General features: G+C 44.0%; 1 protein-coding gene and 1 non-coding gene across 2 annotated transcripts in view; both read left to right on the top strand.

Moving 5' to 3' along the window:
- The window catches only part of LOC144943234 (unconventional myosin-Ib-like), an 80,991-nt gene extending 59,673 nt beyond the window's left edge, over nucleotides 1-21,318 (top strand). Inside the window, exons 15-29 of the mRNA XM_078870547.1 lie at nucleotides 4,218-4,280; nucleotides 5,642-5,842; nucleotides 6,523-6,749; nucleotides 7,065-7,265; nucleotides 7,986-8,079; nucleotides 9,599-9,748; nucleotides 11,783-11,851; nucleotides 12,304-12,390; nucleotides 12,548-12,622; nucleotides 13,494-13,628; nucleotides 14,663-14,769; nucleotides 15,282-15,414; nucleotides 16,324-16,476; nucleotides 17,885-18,012; nucleotides 18,665-21,318. Of these exons, the coding sequence (XP_078726673.1) occupies nucleotides 4,218-4,280; nucleotides 5,642-5,842; nucleotides 6,523-6,749; nucleotides 7,065-7,265; nucleotides 7,986-8,079; nucleotides 9,599-9,748; nucleotides 11,783-11,851; nucleotides 12,304-12,390; nucleotides 12,548-12,622; nucleotides 13,494-13,628; nucleotides 14,663-14,769; nucleotides 15,282-15,414; nucleotides 16,324-16,476; nucleotides 17,885-18,012; nucleotides 18,665-18,788 (1,947 nt within the window). The 3' untranslated portion in view covers nucleotides 18,789-21,318. The remainder of the gene's footprint in view (nucleotides 1-4,217; nucleotides 4,281-5,641; nucleotides 5,843-6,522; nucleotides 6,750-7,064; nucleotides 7,266-7,985; nucleotides 8,080-9,598; nucleotides 9,749-11,782; nucleotides 11,852-12,303; nucleotides 12,391-12,547; nucleotides 12,623-13,493; nucleotides 13,629-14,662; nucleotides 14,770-15,281; nucleotides 15,415-16,323; nucleotides 16,477-17,884; nucleotides 18,013-18,664) is intronic.
- Nucleotides 21,319-23,656: 2,338 nt separating this feature from the next.
- On the top strand, nucleotides 23,657-23,738 carry TRNAS-CGA (transfer RNA serine (anticodon CGA)). Its single transcript has one exon. It is a non-coding gene; the product is annotated as a tRNA-Ser (tRNA).
- Nucleotides 23,739-23,983: the final 245 nt, after the last annotated feature.

Here is a 23,983-nt window from a genome sequence, read left to right as displayed (position 1 = left end):
AACATATTAGATTTTTTTGCTGTGGATATTTTTGTCAATTTTAGTTTATAATATACATCTTCTTAGGTTTTTTTTCGGTAAAGTCACGTAGAAAGTAAAATAAAATAAAAACAAAAATCACGACGTTTCGGAGGCAACACAAGTCTCCGTCATCAGGTGGGACCGTCACAGCCAGATTAGCTGTATCAAGTGGCTGTGACGGTCCCACCTGATGACGGAGACTTGTGTTGCCTCCGAAACGTCGTGATTTTTGTTTTTATTTTATTTTACTTTCTACGTGACTTTACTGAAAAAACCTAAGAAGATGATTCCTTGCAGTCACGAAAGCTTCAAATCTAGAATTATAATATACATGTCACGGCTGTGCTAACGGTAGTACTTGGCACATGAGTAGCCTGGGCGTTAAAAAAAGGCGTAGAAACGAAGCGGAGTTGTGGCTTGTTTTTACTGTTTGGGAGTTCCCGAGGGCTCGGCAGGATGACAGATGGCGCTCTTTGCCAGGTTCCACCGTGGCTGTGATGAGTGATTGTTTACCTTCAAACGGCATAAATGCGCTGCTGCTTTGCTCAGTATTTTTCCAAAATATAAAGCGTTTGTACACTATAAAATACATTAAAGGGAAGCTACTGATTAATGAAATAAACAAAAAAAGAATTAAAGGCCTTGAACACAATGGATCAAAAACGTTGTTGGATGAAATTATGACTCTTAAATGGGGTTTGCCAAATTATTTGACACTCAATTAAAAAAAAATTAACTGAAGGAGATGTTCCTATTGTAGAGGATAATTGGTACATTGGGACAATAATCAATATTGCCTGCACAACATCACCTGGAATGCACCCAATCTCATCAGATCTTGGAAGCTAAGCAAGGATGAGCCCGATTGTGCTTGGATGGGTGACCATCTCTGTGCACAGGGTAACCCATTTTTCCGCACCCACCCCACCTTGGCCAATTACAATAGCCATTGCACTCTGCAAGGCTTGGGCAGGCCCTCATCCAGCAGTGGATTGACAAAACTGGCTGTACATGTACAATTCAATAGGAGCTTGACAATGAAGACAATATGCTCATTTTATAAAGTCGCTATATTTAGCCTGTTAACTCCTAATTCTATAAAGTTGCTTCATTTAGATTCACTGTGTTAACGCCTCAATCCCCAGCGTCAGAACAAATGAGTTAGTTAAAAGGTGTTTATAATGCATGCCTTGGCACCAACGCAGCTGTGGTTTTCTGTGATAAGCGGAACATTTTTGGCCGTGGATTTTCCCACAGAGAGCGAACACAGACACGCACGGGGCATAGTGTTTGCAACACGTATTATTACTGCAGATATGATATCACTCTATCGTTCGGTGTCTAAGCTCACTGCCAGTGCCGCTGGCATCTGCTTTTTAACTTAAGCTGATCTGTCAGCAGGGGCTTAACAGAGCGTGTTTCAGGGAGACGCCGGGACTTTACCAAAGGATGCTGGATTATGGGAAAATGGGTGAAATTAACAAAGCCTGTGTGTGATTAAAAGAAAACCCTGTGGTCAGCAGGAAACCCCACACAAGGGTTCAGGATTTATTTTCACTGGGATTGAAGCCTAAATTAGAGCTGTGTGGGACAATCCGGCACTGCATTGCCCGCCCATCCCCCATTCCCTGTTTGACTCGTGTGTTTACCCGTCAGACCGTACCAAGCAGTGCCCAATCGGAGAGTATGAATCTCAATCAGAAGGTTGAGTTTCATTTCCAGTCAGGGGTTGAGTCAGCCAATATATTTCCTGGGAGAAACGAGGATTTTCCACCACCTGCTTAACAGCTTGCAGAGGTGATAAGCGCCGTTGCATGATTGTTTCAGCAGGCAGACACGGTGACGTGACTTGATTGTCTGTATGTGCAGACCACTTTGGGATATCTCACTTGAGACCTGAACCACTCGGCACATGGAGCGACACAGCTCACCACAACTTCGAGTCTTGAGCCAGCTGAACCATGCCGTCCCATTTACACTCTATTTTTTTCCCAAATATAACGATTTGAATGTCTTACGTTTAGCCTGTTTGCCGACTGTGTTGTAGGGGACATTCGTGATGTACGAACACAGCAACAACAATACAAAACCATCAACATTGTTGAGAGCAACAGCGTCCTTTCAGGAATATTTGGACAATTAAAAAAGGAGGTTTCTAGCGGTCGTGAATGAAACACACACGAGTTAAAAACAGAGCGGGCGTAATGGAACAAAGTTAGGTACATGTGTGCATATCTGTCAACCCCTTATCAGTGCCTACCTTATTGCAGACCAATTCATACATTATTGGTCCCATCACAAGGGAGAAATACAAGCAAATAGACAAAAAGAAAATTGCGAATATTGAAACGGCTGTATGCTGTATGGGCCTGACAACTCAATTACCCTGTACAAGAATACGGCTAACCCGTATGGGTTGACAGGCGTGATGTACAAGTAAGCTCCATATTTTAGTCGAACAGTGACATAAACACACGCAAATTTCATGGGGAAGTTAAGAGGGGGGGCAGTGAAGGGAGGGACCCAAGCGGTAGATGAGCAGCAAGGATAATGCAGAAAGAGTGGATCAGCAACGCGGAAAGACTTTTTTTTCCTCAATTAATTGAAGTCATGCACTTTTGAACAACAACAACAACAAACAGTATTGGGGGGGGGGGGGGGGACGTTGAAACGAATTTGAAAGAGATTCACACTGCCTTTGCTTGTTTGCTCCCTTACGACATTCTTTTATTCTCACTGGCAAGAGTGCGTGTGCCTCTCTGTGCGTCTCCATCTCCGCTAAGACTGGCCCTGTCTGTGTCTGTTTCCCCTTCTCCCTCGGAGTGTGCGACACTCAGTGGCCGCTGCTGCAGCTGCTTCTTCGCGTTCTCGTAAGAGCCTCCTCCCTCCACTCTTCTTCTTTCCCGCTTGAGTCACGATGCTGCTGCCTTCGCTGTCTGATCCCCGATATGACTGCCTAGGATTTCTCAGTTGCGCTGGACAGCTCTTCAATGTGTTCTTTTTTTGGTTCGTGCCGCGTCTTGTTCAGCGTGGCGTACGGGACACCCTGCCGAGCAATATGCGGTAACATATCTTGACTTAAAGCTTTCGTGACTGCAAGAATTCATATTCTTTGGGTCTTTCGGTAAAGCCACGGAGATAGGTTCAAAGACAATAACCAAAAATCTACGAGGATGACGATCGCTTGTGTTGTGATCGAAACGTCGTAGTTTTTTTTCTTTCTTTGAACCTACCTACGTGACTTTACCGAAAGACCCAAAGAATATGCGGTCACAATCCGAAATCGCGTCAGAGAGCCTGAATGCTGATCTCCAGCCGGCCTGCCGCAGCAGGAACGATTGGGCTGTCGTTGTGCCTCACGTCCAAATAATGAAATGCGTAAATGTCCATTAGGACAGCCTCCCTTATTGTGTTTCAATAAAATTTTTTGGGAGTTTCGACCGATTTCAAATTTTATTATTTTTCGTGTGGTTTAAATCAGAGTACCCAGAGAAAAATCCAAGCACTATATGGAGATAACATGTAAAAATCCATACATACAGACAGATCACAAATATTCTTGCTCTACTGCTCTCTACTTGCAAACTCGTAACACTCAAGCTTGAAATTCGCATTCATATATTTGGCGATGTGTGCGTGATCCACCAATCCTGACTCCACAGCGCCGGATTACCAGACTGCGATCTTCTTTAGTAAGAACTCGCACTGTTTACTCGAACCCTATTCGTACATCATTATGAAGATGTTTTCTCGTCACCTCTCTTCAGACCCAGTGTGGTGTTGGCAGCATTCCTCCATTCTTTTCAATCCTGTCGTTCTGAGCTCTTGCCTCATCCAGCTGAAGCTAGTTTTGTGCGATTATGTGCGGCTCGGTCTAACTTATGCTATGTTACTTAAGCATTGTCAAGAGCCCAAAAAATCTTTACAATTCACCCTATCCAAGTGTACATGATTTGTAAACATGTTTCGTGGACAACATTGACACACGTTGACACAGGTGTTCGTTTCACATTTTTATTTTGTTTTGCCACACCTACATTGTTTTCATTGTTGAGTTGCCTCGTCGTTGGCGTCTCAATGAAGGGAATAATACGTGGACGCTGATGTTTGACACGCCACAAAAAATGAGGTCAAGACTGAGAAATACGTTTACAGACGTAATGTTTATTATGCTGCGTGTGTTTGTTTTTCTACAGGGGATTGAGTGGACACATGTGGAGTATTTTAACAATGCAATCATCTGCGACCTCATAGAAAACGTGAGTTCTACTGTGGATGTAATAATGGGGTGGAGCGGCAGCGTAGTGGCGTCCTGGGTTCAGTTTCCAGCTACCTGGGTTCAACGACTAACATTAGCAGCAAATATCTGAATTAGCCCTGGACCTCCCCTAGGGCAACTCAGCCTTACATGAGTGTTTGGTGCCGTGTAAACATCAGCACTGGGGAAACAAAGGCAGCCGTGCATGGTGTTGGCCACACCGCCCTCTTCATGCACTGTTTGACCTTCATAGGTACTGTACTTGCTACCAGCACTTGCTCCAACAGGCTGATAAAGGTTACAGGGGAATCTTCGTGTTTGTCTTTTGTCAATAATAACCGTGCTGACATTGGCTTTAGGGTCAGTGGAGACGAATTATCTGGGTGGGGCTATGCGTCATCCGTTGTCACGTGCCCGTACGACGTCCTCGCCAACTGTCGTGTACAATGCACAGGTTGTCTTCAGGAACTGACAACCACAATGGTTGTCTTCAGGAACTGACAATAGTTTTAGCATAATGCACAAAGGCTGTGTACTTTTTACACGTTTTTGTTTGTTGTTAGAAACCCATGTTTGTGTTTCGGCCTGCACTATTTTTCTGTTATGATGGGTTTTTTTTACTTACGGATTTAATTCCTGGATTCCAGCTGATTATTAGGATGGCGCCACTGTGCATTTGTTCCCTGCCGAGTAGGCGTGTAATCATTCACCACCACTACCACCACGCCCCAGTCATGCCATGTTTTTTTTATATTCAAGCACAGGTTCTCAGTCTGGTTTTTATTTTTAATTCTGGATCTCTTTATTTCTAATTTGTACAGATTTGTTCACTTCAATAGCCTGAACGTAACATGTGCACGTAATTCGCATAACATGGGAATATTTTATTCCTGACAACATGAATTGATGCGTGTTTGTTGATTTGATGTGTCCACTGCCTAGGGATACATTTGTTTTGTTATTGAATTATTTCATTTATTGCTTTTGAACTTGTCTGCTTAAAAAACTAAATTTACTCACAGTGGTAGAGAAAAAGTGCATTTGTCTAACAATACAGAGATTGTGGATTCAGTAAACACAGCAAGTTGGCACAAGGGGGAGCCCAGGTGGTGCATCCACTAGTCAGCCCATGGCGCATGGGTCTGTTCCATGACCAAGAGTGAGTTTGCCTTTGTCGCTGCATACGGCCTCATCGTTTACTTGGCCTGGAACAAGCGCCGTTGTGATCTCGTTGCCACTCGTGCTAAGATTCCACGGCCCATTGTAAGTCAGTTTCGCGAATTAGGTTCCATGGGAACGCAGCATTCGTGGTAAATCGCAGATGTGATTGCTGCTGCTGTGAGCATGGACATGCCGCCCCAGCCCCAGACAGGCATCCTGGCTATGCTGGACGAGGAGTGTCTCCGTCCGGGCTCCGTGTCGGACCAGACGTTTCTGGACAAGCTGGGCTCCGTGTGCGCGCACCACTCCCACTTCCAGAGCCGCCTATGCAGCAACGCACGCTTCCTCAGCGACACGTCGCTGCCGCACGACTGCTTCCGTGTGCAGCACTACGCCGGCATCGTGAGCACGCACCCCTACCAATCACTTAGACCCCCGATACTGACAACTTGTGTCGTTAGCATTCAGACAGGCCGACGTAATGATTAATATGCAGGTCAAAGTGCAGCCCTGCAATTACTTTCTCACACTACTGCTGGTGGAAGGGCCTCCTCTAGGAGATCACAAAAGCCATCTCAGCAGGTATTTGGCCTACTCTTCCACGCTGGCAAGACATCTTGTAGGTGGTGGAAGCACTCGCACTTTATTCCACCACACGATCGACTAACTGTGGTGTACCTCGTTACACTGCTGGGTGGGCAGAGGTCGGGGGATTTAAATTTGGCAATTTGTTCAGGAGATGGAATACAATTGGTGACCTCTGGATTGTAAGTTCAGTGTTCTCACCATCACATCATGGCAGCATCCCACTACTCACAACAATGCCCCTCAGTTACCCAGAAGAGCCTCACTTCGTCTCAAGAATAATTATGGAAAGCCCCTGTGTTGGAATGTTTGGCCAATTCCATTCATGAGTGTTTGGCATGTGGGAGGAAACTGGAGTACCTGGAGAAAGCCCACATGTATGAGGGAGTAAAACATGAAACTCCACAGGGGTCACTTCAGTTCTTTGCTATACCGCCATCTTATGGAAACTTCGATGTGCAAGATGTGTGTGTGTGTATGTCCAAATTGTCGAGCAGGTGACATATCGCGTGGAGGGCTTCGTGGACAAGAACAACGACCTGCTTTTCCGGGACCTCTCCCAGGCCATGTGGGGGGCCCAGCAGGAGCTGGTGCACAGCCTCTTCCCGGAAGGAGATCCAGCACGACCCAACCTCAAGCGGCCACCAACTGCCGGGACCCAGCTCAAGAGCTCCGTGGCATTCCTCATGCGGAACCTTCTCAGCAAGAACCCAAACTATATCCGGTCAGCGGGTCATGCATAACCCTCTCCCTAGCATACGCACGTGCAATCCCAGCATCATGAGCATCAATGAATGGAGCCAGAGAAGTGTCCGGCTGATGGATGGACCACCATGCCTCCAGTGATGTAGGGAAGTTCTGTAGATGGATCTCTCAGTTAAGCTGCGGTCCTTAAGTTAAGTAAGGAGCTTATCAGTTTCTCTGGGGAAGATCTTAGGCTGGTGATGGGATTGTTGGTGAAGCCAAAACACCTGATATGTCGGCATTACAGGACACTGATGGATCCTCTGTGTCCTGGGACACTTTCCTCCTTGTGCAGGTGCATCAAACCCAATGACAAAAAGTCTCCGAACTTGTTCACCCCGGAGCTTGTGGGGCACCAGGTGCGCTACCTGGGGCTGCTGGAAAACGTCCGTGTGCGTCGTGCTGGATTCGCCTTCCGTCAGCTCTACGCCCCCTGCCTGCAGCGCTACAAGATGCTGTGTCCCAGCACCTGGCCCCACTGGAACGGCCATGCCAGGTCCGATTGTGCCACTGATCTTCTTACCCCTTCTTACCTCTTTCATTTCTCAAACACATCTCTTCGTCACTTGAGCATGTGGTGTCACACGTGGCAATGCATCGGAGGCGAAGTTGGCAAATCACATGAGTGTAACCACATGCGTGAAACTCTCAATCTTCAGCGCTAAGAGGTGGCCAATAGGCAGTATTCATTTTCTCAAGTAGAGTTTATGGATGCCCGTTTCTGTGTTTATCTCTGGTACACATGGCGTTGGTCTGGATACTGTTTTATCCTTCGAACTCCAAATTATGCATCAAGACATTAGCCAAGCATCTGAATGCTTGAGCCTCCTGACAACAATTTCAGGGACTCGGTGAGACTCTCCTGAGGACATAAATAACTATTATTATTGATCCTGGCAAAGTGGTAGTGCAGTGGTTCATGCACTGTGAATCCAGAAAACCCGAGTTTGAGTCCCTGCCATGTCTAACATCAGTGACAAGTGATGTCTGAAACGGTACTCAGCCCCACTTAGATCAACCAATAGTAATCAAGATGGTGAAGTCAAACAAAGGCGCCACGAGACATTGTGCAATGCACATAATAAGTGGAAATTATTATTTAAACAGTGGCTTGACAAAGGGGTGAAATTGAATGTTTTCTAATTGTTGCAGCAACTGTGTTTGCGGAGTGTGCGCATTGGTGCATTGTTGCTGTCATACTTGGCGTACCGTTCAGGGACGGCGTGGAGACGCTGCTGACAGAGTGCCATGTGCCACATGACGAGTTTGCCTACGGACGTACAAAGCTGTTTATCCGCAACCCACGCACGGTATGCACATGCCACACACACGTCACTGTAAAGATATCACCTACATGTACAGAACAAGATCAAATGTTAGTTAAAACATGATCTCATAGAGAACATGATGATCCATTGTATTGAGATATTTACACATTTGATATCCTGTAATTAATAATAAGCATAATTGTATTGTTTAAAGTACACTGTGATGCAAATTACTCGGGTTTCCATGATATAATTTCTACTGTACTAAATAATTTCCAAGATTTGACGATTATCGCAATATCAGGTTCACATAATTGTGATTATACTTCACAATTGAATTGTACTTCGCTGTACTTCCAGTGTCGAAACGGATTGCTCTCCTTTGTGTTTTATGGTTGTATCGCGTGTTGTTTGGCATTGTCTGACATTTTGCTGCACGTACTGAAACCGTTTGCAGGAATAACATGCGGTACAATCCGAAAACACAATGCGGCACGATCGAAAACACCTACGCAGCAGTAAAAATTAAGATTACCCACACGTCCTTAAACTACAGTTCACTCAACCCATAAGCCTGCCAAGCGTATTTAAATAATCACAGCAGCACAGTTTATCATGCTTATAATGCACTACCATCAGCTACAGATAAATAATTCAATATTTAGATGATTTACAAGAATGATGAGGTCACATAACCACCATGCCATAATTTAGTCCAGCACCAATTTGCAAACAATTTATTTACAACTGTATTTTGTTCTTGTTACTTCATAAGTATTTTGGCAAGACATGAAATATGAAAAATAGACCAACTATGATGATGACATCAATACTTTACAAAACGGATGATGTCATTGCCGTGGAGCCTTTACAGTACGATATATTTAGAGTATCGCCTTACCATGGCAACCCTATACATGGCTGCATCTCGAAATATGCCAGTCTACCACAACTAGTGGCACAGGCCGCGTCTATAATAAGGTCTGTCATTGTATTCAAATATATCTGCATTTTGCAGAAACCTTCGTGAGTTTATTGAGTTTTTTTGGTGAAATCTCGTTCTGCTGTCTTTGTTATACGACTCTCCCAAACATTAATTGCAGCTGCCTCCTCACACACAGACACACTCTAAGTCACAATTATGTAACTCAAGCTGTTCCCACCAATCACGTGTAATAAACATTCCTGAGTATTTTTAGGAATGAAATACAAATTAAGAGGATTCATAATTAAAGGTGGCAGACGCTCTTGTGTCAATGCAGGGGCGTTTCGAGAATAGTGGTTCATGAATTTGATGGGCTTTGTTAAATGTTACTGTATTGTTAGATGAATTTCGTTCAGGAAGGAGCTATTGTGTGCCATGTAGTTATCTGACTCAATCTTTAATACCTGGGTCTGTCCCATGACCTCCTGCCGATGAGCTTTCAACACTTCACATGGCCTAAAGTGCACCTAGCCTGGCATCAGCGCTGTGGTGACATCCCCGTCACTTACTGGCGAATGATGGCTGATGTTTTTCTATGCACGTGTATGTGTGTGTTTGCTTCCTTGTGCACGGCAGCTTTTTGCGCTTGAGGATGCGCGCAAGCGGAGGATGGAGGACCTGGCCACACTTATCCAGAAGATGTTCCGTGGCTGGCGCTGCCGTACGCGCTACCTCCTCATGCGGAGCAGCCAGATCGTCATCTCCAGCCGTTACCGGGGATACTACGTGAGTTCCGTCCTGTCGCACGGCTTGCAGTGCATCTAGGCATGACAAACCCTAACTAAAAAGCATAGGGGGGCCCAAGTAGCTCAGGGGGATCCAAAATCAGATAAAAAATATTTGATCGGGGTGTATCCAAAATCAACTCTAATTCAGAGGCCATTAAAGGTAGAAAGCGAGCCATTCTAATGAGCTATTGCTTCATTTAATCTGGAGCAGTCTGGAATGCTGTTCTAGGAATTATTTTAGCACACCACATCCATTGCGCCTCACTTGATTCTCATTATACTTTATTTCGTTCTCCTATGATTATAGATACATACATGGGCGTAGTTTGCAGGGACGGGGGGGGGGGTCACGGGGTGGGGTCAATGCCCTCCCCAAACTAGACACCTTTATTGATTTATTTTCAGAAGTTTACAATTAAGACAAAACATTAATTAATTATATGCACCTGCGATTCCTAATGCGAGGGATAAAGTGAACCCCTGCCTCCCAAATATAGAAGTCAAACTCCCCCTATCGATATATAGGGTGCAATAATATAAGATTATTATGGATAGGGGTACCTTGTACTGTAGTCAAAGTGTCTCCCACGAATCATCCTTACTCCAAGCCAGCCTAGCAGCATTGGAGACGAATATCAAGTCATGAATTAAGCTCCGCTAATAACACAATAGAAAGTAGTTTAATATAATTGAGTCTATTATAACCATCCATCATTTCGCTATATTTATACCCAGGGTATAAACCCTTGCATCTCACTGAAACTCTACTTTTTTGCATAAACTTCTCCCATCTCACCACACACCTCTATCCCTTGTCTATATCTCTAGCGTCATCTCAATTTGAGTTCATAGGATTGGGCGTGGGGGCCGTGAGACAAACAAATTATTTATTTATTGCCCCCAATGGACCAGCACCCACCACCACTTTGCACGGCGCTTGACAGGGCGACACCTAGGGGTGTAATAGTGAAAGTGTTGAAGCCTCAGTCAATTCGGGGTGTAAACTTGCATTGATTAATCGACATTGACTCCGAAGCTTACAATACATTTGTGGAATTGTGCGTTAAGAAACAATTCCTTTTTTTCCCGTTCGTATGTTTTGTGTATACTGTAACGGGTTCCCGTATTCACGGCAATGTTTGATATGGAATAGATTATTCTGTTAATTTTCGACAGTTCATCGAGTCGCGAGGGGGTAAATTGTTACAGCCGTACCAGTCACTGTCAACTTCACTTGCTCGGTACATTTAGACCAACACAATGGGCGACAGCTGGTATTTTCTTTATCGGTGGAAAACCTCAAATAAAGTTCCCTTTGTGCTCAACCAGGACAGTCAAATATAGCGTTGGTGGGGAATTGTCTTGCTGCCCATTACCATACTTTGACCTATGCAACATTCAAATACAAATGGACTTATTCATGGCCTGTAGTGTGGACATGTGATAATGAAAGCTCATGGCCTCCTGCTGGTTAGAGTGACACTGTTTTCCATAGCCATGCTCTATAGGTACGTGACGAGCGCATGGCTCAGTTGACTCTTGACAACTCTGTGCTCTATCAATGGTACCTTTTTGCCAGTATAAAAATTATGGGGGAAAAAAGCTTTACCCTTTCTGGCAATAAAACAGGTGTTAAGATGTTCAAACACCAAATAAATCCCTATTACGAGGCATCAAGTCTGTATCAATCACACATTTGTGGCAAATCATGCAAACAAACATGCTCTAATAATATATGCATTGTCTTTGAAACTGATTGGCCCTGTCACACCGGTGTTAGACCAGAGAACGCCAAAAGGCGAACAGTACAAAGGCAATGCAAGTATCAAAGTATGATTAGCTCGAGTTGAGCAGTTGTATCTATTTTTTCAAAACTCTGTGCTGAACAATTACATATGTCTTGGCTGTTGAAATTGCCAACATGATGCAGCCTGCGTCGACCTGATTTAATCCAGTGAAGAGGATTCACTTTGTAATGTATCCAACGTGCAATGCGCCATGTTCTTGTGGTGGGTGTGTGCGCGTCTCACAGCAACACAAGCGGTACCAGCAGCAAAAGCAGGCGGCCACCACCATCGCCTCGTTCGCCCGCGGGACAAAGGTGAGACTTGATGTCGCTGGTTCCATGTGTGTGCATGCATGTGGGGGGGGGGGGGGGTTCTCACTGTTTGTCCACCTGTCTGCATGCTGCTGAATTATCTTATCATAGTTGTGAGATGGAAATACCGATGATGATGCAGCACATGAATGAGCATGATATGACAGGTCCCATATAACTGAACCACACCCGTGGTTCTGTTATATGTGTGGTGCTTAAACTATATTTAGCTCCTTATAGTTGCTATTAGGCCTCAGATGTTTAGAATTAATGTGATTTGCATTCTGGAAATGTTAAGATATATTTCAAAATACATCTGATGATACCAATGGTGATAACGATGATGATAAGCATGATGATGATTTTAGGGGTAGTCATCACGAATAAAACAGTGATGGTGGTGGTTAGAATGATAATAATGACGACACTTCATAAATGGCTCTTCTTCACCTAAGGCGAGACAACTTCTCAGACAGTTGAAGCACGAGAAGAAATGCAAGGACTCGGTCACCACAATCGCAGCTGGCTGGAGAGGCTACCAGGTGAGGGCTGGCGAACGCTAAACACGAGGCTCTTGAGGCAAATCATGTGCAGCTACATTGGGTCCGCTTATACGGTCAGATTTGAGTGAATGTCTGCATCGTAACACAATTTACCGGGACACCGAGTGGTAACTGATTCACCTTGCTGTCTGTGCAGGTGCGTAAGGAGTACCGGAAGTTTTTCCGAGCCAATGCGGCCAAGAAGATCAGCAACTTCACCATGCAGGGAATAGTAAGTGTTAAACCGCACAGATGGTACCGTCGTGAGTGCAGTGTTCCCATGTTTTATACCCTCTAGGTTTGATCCCCGAGTATACCAGGTGAACAGGACACAGATGCTGGGCTCCTGGTCTATATAGGCCGAGTAGCAACGTTTGTACTCTTCTGATATTTTATAAAAAGTTGCTGTTGTATCACTTGTATGGCTGACGGTAATGCTGTGCACATCATTGCAGTACACAGTAATATCTCGATTATCCGGCTTTCCGATGAACCTTGCATGTTGAAACATAAATGAAGCATCTTCATGCGTGTGCTGGTTTAAATGTTAGTTGTTCCTCAGTTGATGAGAGTCAGAGATACAGTGCCCATTTGACTGAAAACATGTCGGCAAGAAAACCAATTACTGTAAGAATCAATCAAAACGGCGGTGCACATTCTTTGTCTTAATCCCCATTTGAACTAGGTAAACAATAAATGTGTTTTCATAGCCTTATTAAAATGTGCCTTGATTGTTTTTATTTTATACGGGCCAGCCCTCCCCCATTACCGTGGATAATTGAGAGTTGCCTTTATCGCTCTATCATAGTCTTATATTGATCGTGGGCTAAATTCCAAGTCAGAATAATGTGCTATCACCTTTATAACTTGAGGTCTGATCCCCTAGGTAGACAGACAAAGGGTTAATGGTGCCTCTTGGGCCAAGAAGGGCTCTTATGTCAGGAAATGTTAATGTGATCGGCCCAGAATCCATTAAAGTAAATCGATTTTATGATGAGGTCCCCAGAGGCTTATTTACAATCTGTGGGCGGATTGTTTGCAGCATTATCCTGCTTGGTCACCGATTGCACATCCAAGCGTGAAACTTCCTCTCTCCCCTACAGCTGTCTAGGTACTTCCTGGATCTGAAGGCTGCCCTGCCTTCCATGTCCCCCATAGACCAAAGCTGGCCGGACCCTCCCAAACGCTTCCTGGAACCCACGCACGCGCACCTGCGTCGCTTGCACCACCTGTGGCGGGTGAGTGATTACACTACAGGACGAGGGTTGCCACCTGTTGAGGTACAAGGATCAGGACGTATCATGGGAAGAAACATATCTCTCAATCACATAAGAGGGGAGAACTACACGGAAGTGCATTGACTTTAGTGGTATATTATTACGACTTTTAACGTCCCAGGAAGACTTACAGATTTCCCTGGATGACTACCTCAAAACCAGGACAATCAAGAGAAAGCCTGTATAGGTGGCAACCACATCAGAGGTTGCAAACGGGTTTTGATTCCTTACCTGTACCCGTACCCGGCCGCACCAGGGTCACAAATGGGTACCCGTACCCGTACCCGACCGGGTACGGGTACCCGTTCCCTACCCGTACCCTACCCGAAATGAGTGACAAACGGTTACTCACCAGTGACTCACGGCCTACCCGTACCCAGCCGCACCAAGGTCGCAAACGGGTACCCGTACCCGTACCCGTACCTGGGTACCGGTTGCGACCTCTGAACCACATGTAGGTGGCTTGTATGGAGTCAGGGATGTGGAGTTTGCGATATGGGTAACGGACAAAGGCTGCTGCTGTGTGTGGCAACGCCTTCAGTCGAGTCTGTGAATAGTGCCGGCTATCAAGTGACGTCACCAACTGCCAGGCAGGGACCATCTTCATCACATGTAGTTGAGCTGTAGTCAAGGAGAGCTTTACACTGTTTATATATTGTTTAATAAGTCGAGGCTCCAGCAATTGTTGGGCTCTTTGGTTATTTTAGTCTCACTGACAATATTTATGCAATTGAAGCATTTAACACCAACTGGCAAAATAATGTTTATAATGTGTGAAAACTGTTAATTCCTGCATGGGTGTGATTGACGCATATGTCCCATATTTGTATATTTCATTGTAATTGAGGAGATACATGTTCATGTGTGCGCTCGCTAACATCACTTTCCCCAGCAGCCTATCTAGACTATTCTTGGCGGGGGTGGGGGGGTTGTCTTTGATGTGTCTTTGTATTTGTATGTGCGTGTAACAATCTTTTCCTGTGGTGACAACGCAGTGCAAGGTGTATCGCTCGCAGCTCACCGAAACCCAGAAGGGCATTCTGGAGGAGAAGCTCTATGCCAGTGAGCTGTTCCGTTACAAGAAGGAGCTCTATCCACAGACGTGAGGAGTCACTCACTAAACATACCCCCACCCCCTCCAAAAAAAACAACACAACCCCCCACTCCGTGTGAGTGACTCTGCAACCTTACCCGGTCCTGTGCATCTCCCCCTTAATTCTAAAATTCTTTCACGAACATTCTAAACACACAAATCAAGCCACTGGATCTTGCAAGCCTCCTCTGTCCATACAAACATATCATTGTGTCTGCGTGTGCACATATTGCAGCGGTAGCATGGTGGTTAGTGCTCTGCGCTACTAATCCGGTGATTCAAGTTCGATTCCCACTCACGACCATTAACAGTAACGAATATCTGAACTGGACCTCCACTAGGTCGACTCAGCCTTATACACGAGTACCTGGTGGTGTGTGTAAATAGCAACACTGGGGAGACAAAGATGGCTGGACACGGTGTTGGCCACCCACACCCTCGTGTGTTGTGCCAGCCTTCAAAGGTGCTCACTAAAAGCACCTATCCTAACATGGAATATATTGTCTTTGTATCTATTGCAGGGTTGGGCAGCTGTTCAAAGGGCTGTACCTCCCAGAAGGTATGGGGCCTCGGCACGAGAAGCTACTAGGATCTGTGCAGGACAAACTGCTTTACTCGGAGGCTCTGCACAAGGTCAACCGTGCCAATGGCAAGGTGGGCTCAAGCATCCACAGGCATCTTGAGGTTTTCGAAGCGGCTGAGAGACTCACGCATAACTTCCTTGTCATCACCACACATTGAACAAATGTCCCATCTCTGTTATTTACACAATGGAGTATGCCACATTGGCATTTTTAAGTCCAAGAGTCCAGTATTAATCCAGGATGCTGGGCCAAATCCTGAGGGAGTACTTGGTGAGATATTTATAGATACCCCACTGAGATATCAATGACCTCAGCTTATGCATCATTTAATCTTGGAAGCAAATCAGACCTAACAGAAAATGGCTCAATTGACATAAGAGATTGGTGCCTGAAAGATGTGCACTACTTGAGCATATTTAGCCAAAGGAAAGTGGAAACAAATTACGAAATGTGCAGTGAACACCTATGGGCTATCTGCCCATGGATCGTGATGAAATCAGACCCGCTGTGTTTAACAAAGTGTATCAGGAGAGTGTTAAATAGTTAACAAGTGCATTGAGATTGGTGGGAGACATGAGGAGGTTTTGCATACTAATGTTATTTCCCCCTCTATTATTTTAGTGGCTATTTATAAATATATCACCCTGTATTTTATGCGGGAGAAAACTGAAGTCACTGGAAAAAAACACACCAATGCTGAGAAGGGTATATCATTTAAAATTCATACAGATTGGTCAGCAACCTACTTTCTAAAGCACCATCTGCTGGCCACCTCTTATCCGACAGGTGTTTGTTTCAGACAGTAAGACATCTGCATAATTTCACAAAGCCTTGCCTCATTAGCATCTGGCATTGTTACGCAGTGACCACATGCAAAGAGATGAAAACTTTCTCCTTCACGAAGCCCAGAGTGAGCGAGAAGGTTGCTCAGACAGGGTGCTTGTGTAGTAGACACGTGTGCCACGTGTGTTTCTTGCAGGTGGCAGTCCGCATCCTATTACTCACCAAGACCAGCCTGCTGCTGGCTGACCACAAGACAGCGCAGATGAAGGCGCTCGTGTCGCTGGCCGACGTGGATGGCCTGTCCACCAGCGCTCTGTCCGACGGAGTCTTCGTGCTGCACGTCAAGCAGGTACCCCTCGTCGATCACACACACACGCGCATTAGCCTCATCTGCCGTGGCGCAGGGCCATATTATCCAATAGGCACAGTAGGCACTGTGTACAGTAGGCACTGGGCCTAGGGCCTACGGAAACTAAAGGGCAGAGGAAAAACAATGTGACCATTTTTTTTGTTTGTATGATACAAATTTTTACCAATATATCTTCTTCAATAAATATATTTATATGACTGTTCGTTGAAATTTCTTTGCAGTGGTAACAAGTCGTTGACTCGTAAGTCAGGCATAGTACACCTAAAATAATAGCCAAACAAATATTTAAGCTTCAACAAAAGTAAAGCAATATGGCGCTCGCCATGCGGTCGTCCTGTCAGAACATTGCATTTGTTATCGATGAAAATGAACGTCATCCTTTTTAAAGCTGTTTCATTCGATATGATAATCAGTCAAAAAATTGTTGAAGAAATTTTCGCTCCAAATATTTTTAAGCTTACCTTGTTTTTCTCAATTTAAAATTAAATCTGCTCATCTGCGGCACACAGCGCGCTCCCATCGAATTAGGGCACAGACTAAATAATGAACGTATCAGTAATGATATCTGTCTAGCGGCTGGATAAAGTACGCCTAAAACAAGCGAGTGACAGTGGCGGTAGTAACATGGGCAGTACCAACTGTCGAAAGTTATTACTGAAAGCCGACGAAACAGAAGTGCCTAGGACCTACAAGAACCTTAATCTGGCCCTGCCACGGCGTGCCTGTAGTCCGCATCTAGGTGAGATGTGGCACTCACGTGTAGTTGGGTGTCCGCTGGGCTTGGTGCACAGCTGCTGAGAGGCAAAAGCTGAGCTCCAGTGTTGTGTGTTGAGACATCGGACATCATTAATACAGCTCACATGTGCTACATGCCATGAAATGTAATCACCTCCTAATATTCTTGTAACATTGCTCCCCTGGTGGTCCCGATTAAATTGAAAGATCGATTAAAATAATGTACATTGATAAATGTAGCTAGCCCCTCTCGTGGCTGCAAAGGTCACATGAATCAACTACGTGCAGCATATATTAATTGAATATAATTGATTAGTACAAGCATGATTTTATGCACATGTTAGTTTTCAGTTATAAATGTATGCATTATTAGATGCCTTCCATCTAAAATTTACCCTAGCAACAATAAAGGTTGAAAATAATACAAAAAATTAAAATACAAAACAGACTGGCTGACCATGAAATTTACAACAGAATGTACTTGAAAGCCAAGGATATGCTTTGAATAAAACATGCAAACCATAGCACCTGGTGTTGTTTTTCATGCCGCACAGTTGAGGCAGTGGTTTGGCACAAGGTGTTTCAAGTTGCTGTGTCGTTCGGAAACGATGACCGCCAATGGGGGGGACATGCATTGTTGTGGCTTGGCCAGGGCACGTCAGCGGCAGGGAAGGGGGACTTTGTGTTCATGAGCGAGCACGTGGTTGAGCTCCTCACCAAGCTGCACCGCACCGTGCTGGAGACCACGCACCAGCAGCTACCGCTGAACGTCTGCAACGCGTAAGCAGCGCACACGCACACACGCACCCCCATACCCAGTGGCTGCGCTGGGCATAAGCAACCCAAGAAAACTGCTCGAAGGGCCCCGGGATTCATTAAAACAACAAAATTTGTGCATCAAATATGATTTAAATTTCAAATCCTTATAAGCATGACAAACTAATTAACAATTAAAATATATATCTCCTACGTCATCTCATTTGGATTGTATAAATTGAAAGGGGCAGTCCCCCAGAAATAACTTCTGCTCAGGGCTCCTAATGGTGCAGCACCACCACTGCACATATTTGCATGCGTACTCACACACGCATGTGCCACAACCGATACTTTTGTGTCTTTGACATGCTAGCAGATGTCCGCAGCGCATTAAGCAGCAATGTTACTGCAGTGAAATGTTTGTAATCAGTGGCGTAACCTCCTTATCAGCTCAGTGGGTGTGGCAGTTGGTCAGGTGGGACCCAAATCCTTTTGAAGACGTGTCTCATGGTGGTTGTGAAGGGGGTCCCAACGCAAGTTATGCTACTGCTTGTAATGAACCAATTAGATTGAATTGTAAGTCCTCACAACATTGTGCATTTTAAAAAAGCGAGTGCAAGACCGCTCTTGAAGGTCGTGAGGTTTTCATTTTCCTCTTCCCTGTTGATCCGTGAAGGTTTCCGGTGCATTTCCGCGAGGAGAGTGTGAACGTGAATTTCGCCACCGCCACGCAGCGCAACGGCAGCCTGCCCGTGTGCAAGCGCAAGAACCACACGCTGGAGGTCACCGTGCCCGTGTAGCCGGAGACACCCGGCCAGGACTTGATCCTCCTCTTCCCCAGCTTCCTGAGAGAAGCATGGAGGCACACACTCGCTCCACCCTCTCCCCGAAGACCAAAGAACACCCAGCCCTATCCTTGATCGTGTCCCCACCCAACCCTCCCACCATCCGCCACTTCCGCTGTGCACAACACTCGCCTCGTGCTGTCATCTTCTATTTGCGATGCCTGGGGTAGCCATCGGACTAAACCCGTGCACTTTCCGAATTGTATTTGTGTGCTGGACTGTACAGTCGCCAAGTGCACTGGCCAAATATTGACCACTCACAAAACATGCTTCTAAAACCAGTAAAACAAGGTTGGCTTAAAATGGCACAGCTCCACTGCAACGACTGAAACATTACTACGTTTATAAAGTAAAATTGACTGCGATTAAAATGTGTATGTCGATCAAGGGCTTCATTTGTGAGGAGGAAATGTAGCGTCACATCATACCACCCATTCCAGCCTTACCCTGACCCCACTCTACAGGCAGTTGTTTATTCCAAAAACTGAGGGATGTCTTGTTATGTGATTTTCTTGAGTAACTTTTTGAAAGCTTCGGAAGGACCCTTAACCTGGGAATCCCAGCATGATGGAAATTCGCTCATGAAAACACTTTGACATATGTGTATTACTGTTTAGTGTGAGTGGTAAACTCATGCAGATGACTAATTTCACACTGATTTGCATATGCAATAGTTACAATAGTTCTTAATGGCAGGTTTTGTGTACATAATGTTTAGACGCCAGGATTCTAACATAACATCCACGACATCTCCGTCTTGACACTCGCTCTCATGATAAGATATTCATTCACATATTTAGTCAGGATAGCCCATGCTTCCTTAACTTAGCCTTATATATGTAAAGCGTATTTTAAAAAGTCTACGTCCACAAATGCTTAGGAGTGTAAACTGTGCAAAGCATAGCAATGTAGCTAGGCAAAGAGTGTCATTGGCCGGCCATACATTGGATTTTATTGTCCAAAAGCAGCACTCGAATAATAGACCTATTAACAGTCTCCCATGCAAGAATCCACTACCTTTGCCTTTTGCTGAAAACTCAATGTCAGACTTCAGCATGCTTGTTTGCTTACACTTGAAAAATTGTGCCTTTGTGATTAAAATCACACCACTCTGACGCTTTTGAATCGCCACTAATGTATTCCTATTGGGCTTACCACATTTTACGCATCCTCTGATGTACCTATTGTTTTTTTTACTTAATTTTTATTGAACTGTAATTTAATGTTGGGCATTAGTACTTTTCAATAAGTCCCTTGCATCATTTAAAGGTTTGTACATGATATACAGCAGTGTAATATGGTATTATGTAATTTCTGGGTATGTTATTAGAGCATATTTAGAAGCAATGTTTATACATCTGTCGATGGCAAATGAGTTTTAAACTAAATTCCAAGGCTTATTCTTAGATATATTATTGCTAATGGATTGTAGGCATAAATGGTGCACTTTCAGTTGTACGTATACACAATATTGCCTTGTAAAAATGTACTTCTATACAATGTAAGAAAAATCTCTGCACTAACTTCATTGATATTTTTCATCAGACGTGTGAGCCCAGCTGATGTGTCTGTAAATGTGGGTTCTGATAATGATGAAGTGTGGCGTCTGTTTTAAAACGGTAAATAATTTCTGATGAAAAGAGAACTTAAGATGTAGAGAAATATGGCTTGTACTGTGTAATATATTGTCTGCTTCAGGGTGTATGGCCATGGGTGTACATTTATGTAGCGGTACATCTATTTAACAACTTAGACAACAGCTGTATCAGTGTACGTAAGTTTGATATAGCACGGGTTTCTAAACATCTGAACAATATAATCTACTTACCGTATTCTATTTTCGACTTGCCTGTGGTTATATTTTTTGATTATCTTCCAGATTACACCGAAAAGTGTTTTGTCTGTCATAACAAGTGATTAAGAAGCATCGAAAATGCGGCTATATTGCTGATTGACACTGGCATAAATATTAATTATGACAAAATATATACCATTGATAATTTTATTTTAAATGTACTATATCACTGCGTTTAGTGTATCCAGTATAGACTGACTGGCTTTGCACGTAAATGTGATGTACATTAGCATAGCTTGTTTTCACAAATATGTCCACTCACCTCCCGGTCAGTCTGTGTTTATCAATCCACACAATTCATGATAAACTTTGCTGGATTTGCTTCTTATGAATGATTCAGTCAGCTCTCAGGCGATTGGTGGGCTTGTTCATACAAATGAGCATTAAAATGTCTGGATATTTTTTTATTTACCTGACGTGCTGCTTGCGGCATGTTTTATTTGATAAGCTTTAAACTCCAGTAATTCCTCTATGTTCATGTGGTTTTTTTCCAATTACAATAACTGAATACTTCTATGTTTGAGTTTTTTTTAGCTTCGATTAAAACACTTGTTGTTTTATATTCAACTTGTTTTTAAATACTGCAGTTAATAATGCAAGAATAAATTCTGCCAAAAAGGAAAACAAAAACTCCTTGCTTTTATGAATTTGATGGGTCTGCCTGTGGCATATCCATCATGGATGGTGGTTAACTGGTTAACTGCACTTTTATAGTGATTTATACTGCATTACTCTGAGTGCAGCAGCTTGCATGGAGTGCAACAGCATGCATTGGTACATTTGTAAATAGAACGTGTTGCCCTTCCACTTGATCCAGTGAGACTACTTTCCGTGTCACAAACGTCCTAAGAGCACCACTCACAAACACACCATAAGGTAGTCGGAAATAAAATAGTAAAACAAATCAAATACTGAATGTACAACACATCATGCCTGGGCCACCACCGCAGTTCTCGTTAAATTATTGATGGGAAGATCATAATTTGGAGCAGTCATGCATATGCTTGCATGACTGCTTGTTGTAACTTAGTTTGGAAAAATTAGTGAGAATTGAAATGCAATGGCAATGTGATAATTGCACATGAAGTCTCTCGTGTAATCTGGCAATGTCAAGGACTTCAATAGAATTTTAAGTATAGAATAGTATATTTGGCCAAGCAGATTATTATTCCTCGCGAGAAACATGAAATCCAGCTACTGCCCCTAAACTGTATGCGTTTGATTAATTCATAGAGCAGGGCAGCATTTGCAATATACATCATTCGGTCTCAGGGGAAATCCCTGCAGATTTTATTTTAGAAATACTAATTTTAAATGGGATGTGTTTTATGAAGACCACTTTTTCCAGGATAGTTTTATGAATTCTTAAGTGACTTTACCGAAAGAACCAAGAATATTAATTCCTGCAGTCACAAAAGTTTTAGGTCAAAATATAGATTAGTCCTGAAATGCTCTTTGCGATAACCTTTCTCAATCAACTTGGACAGGGCATTCAAATGGCAATATAGTTTCCCTTGAATGTTATTTTGCTACATTGAGCACCAACATACTATATCATACTGACTGGCTGGAGGGACGGACGAACGAACACGTCCAGATGACGTGTGGGCTGCGAGTAGTACAGAATTATTGAAGCAAGCATGAGGATTGTATGTTGAGACAGCCCTCTAGTGGCCAAATAAAAGTTATTACTTTTACCCAAAATGTTTTGTCTACAAAATCGAATTTGTATTTGGGTCACATCCTGTTAAAAGGGCTACAGATACAAAAACATCCGCTTTCCGTGGTATAAGGTGGGAAGTAGTGTTTACGAGATCCTTTCTCTGTGGCCACAAATTATATTTCCCAGAAAGTGACAATGGTTTTGTGCAGCATTAGGTGAGTTCCACATCCTTCCCGGACAAATTTCAAATTCCCAACCACCCCCTCCCAACTATCCATTAGCCACATCTTGATCCGTTAAAATGAATTAAAATATGCAAATCAATCATTTGTAATATATTACATATGCATTTTAATTATCTAAAAATCAACTCACTAGCCAAAGTAGTTGCGAGCATGATTTTTTTAAATGCTAAAATGAACTGGATTTATGCGCGCGCTCAAGTAATGAGCCCTCAGTGTGACCCTATCAGGTTATGGGGTCTCCTCAATTGAATCAAAAGGAGTGCATGGAAGGTCAAAATAAGTCGGATTGATAGAGATTCTCGAGATTGGCGTGACCCATGACACGTCGAATGAGATTTTATTTGGTCCGTGGATGGGTGCCCAGGCTGTAATAAGACGGGTTCAGTTATTTAAAAACCGTCTCATTACACACCAACTACAATTGAAAGCACGATTATATTCTCTAAAACGAGGCTAATTTGTTATTCATAATTAGTTAATTTTGGGTGAACGAAACTCGCGAGACAACTTGATTCGACTCTGTCGGGTGGTGAAGGGTTACAGATAAACAATGACGCACCTACACGACGATCGAACCCTGAATACATTATGAACCATTTAACGTCGGTCGTGAAAGCCCATTGTATGTAAAAAATGTAAGCGAATGATTGCAACACGGATTCATTTGGTGACTGCTGGAGTTACTCGAGGACGGAGAGCTCCCTGACAAGTCACGACTGCCACTGACAGAGCCCCAGAGTTGAGCTGGGCAAGCGGGGAAGGTCGTCGCCCCGTCAGAATTCCTGAGAACCCATCCAGCAGTGGAGAAGCCAACCAAATCGGCAAGAGCAGCAGCGAATTCCCCATGAGCAACAGCGTCGGTTATACATGTTGTCATGGCCTTTTGAGGCCACAGTGTTGTTGTAGGGTTTGTAATTGTTGTGCTTGTGCAGGACTCGTCAACGTAGCAGCAGTATCACCCACCAAACGAATTATTTCCTTCTGGTGCCAACATGAGGCCCTCCCCCCGGCCATCGGTGGCCACGCTCAAAAGGAGCTTCCACTGCTGTTTTCCTTGTGTGTCATGGTGGCCGAGTGGTTAAGGCGTTGGACTCGAAATCCAATGGGGTCTCCCCGCACAGGTTCAAATCCTGTCCATGACGATCGCAGTAACTTTTTATTTTATTTGTTACGTCTTATATATGATTGCGAACGATTTATTTTTCTACGCGTGTACTTTTTTCGATGTTGTCTTCGCGAGTTCACTTTCTTTCCCCTACTCAACAAATTGAGATTGGCTGCGTATCTCGGGGTTGTCTTTTTTTCCGCCCTCAAAGCGCGGCGTTAGTTTAAAAAATGGAGGAAGGAAGGAGGGAGGGGAGGTTTCGTCGTCCAGAAAGCCCCGGCT

The sequence above is a fragment of the Lampetra fluviatilis genome, chromosome 2, assembly GCF_964198595.1.
Source record: "Lampetra fluviatilis chromosome 2, kcLamFluv1.1, whole genome shotgun sequence".
NCBI classification, from domain to species: domain Eukaryota; kingdom Metazoa; phylum Chordata; class Hyperoartia; order Petromyzontiformes; family Petromyzontidae; genus Lampetra; species Lampetra fluviatilis.
The sequence above is the reverse complement of the archived record's forward strand: the minus strand, read 5'-3'. Positions and strand labels throughout refer to the sequence as shown.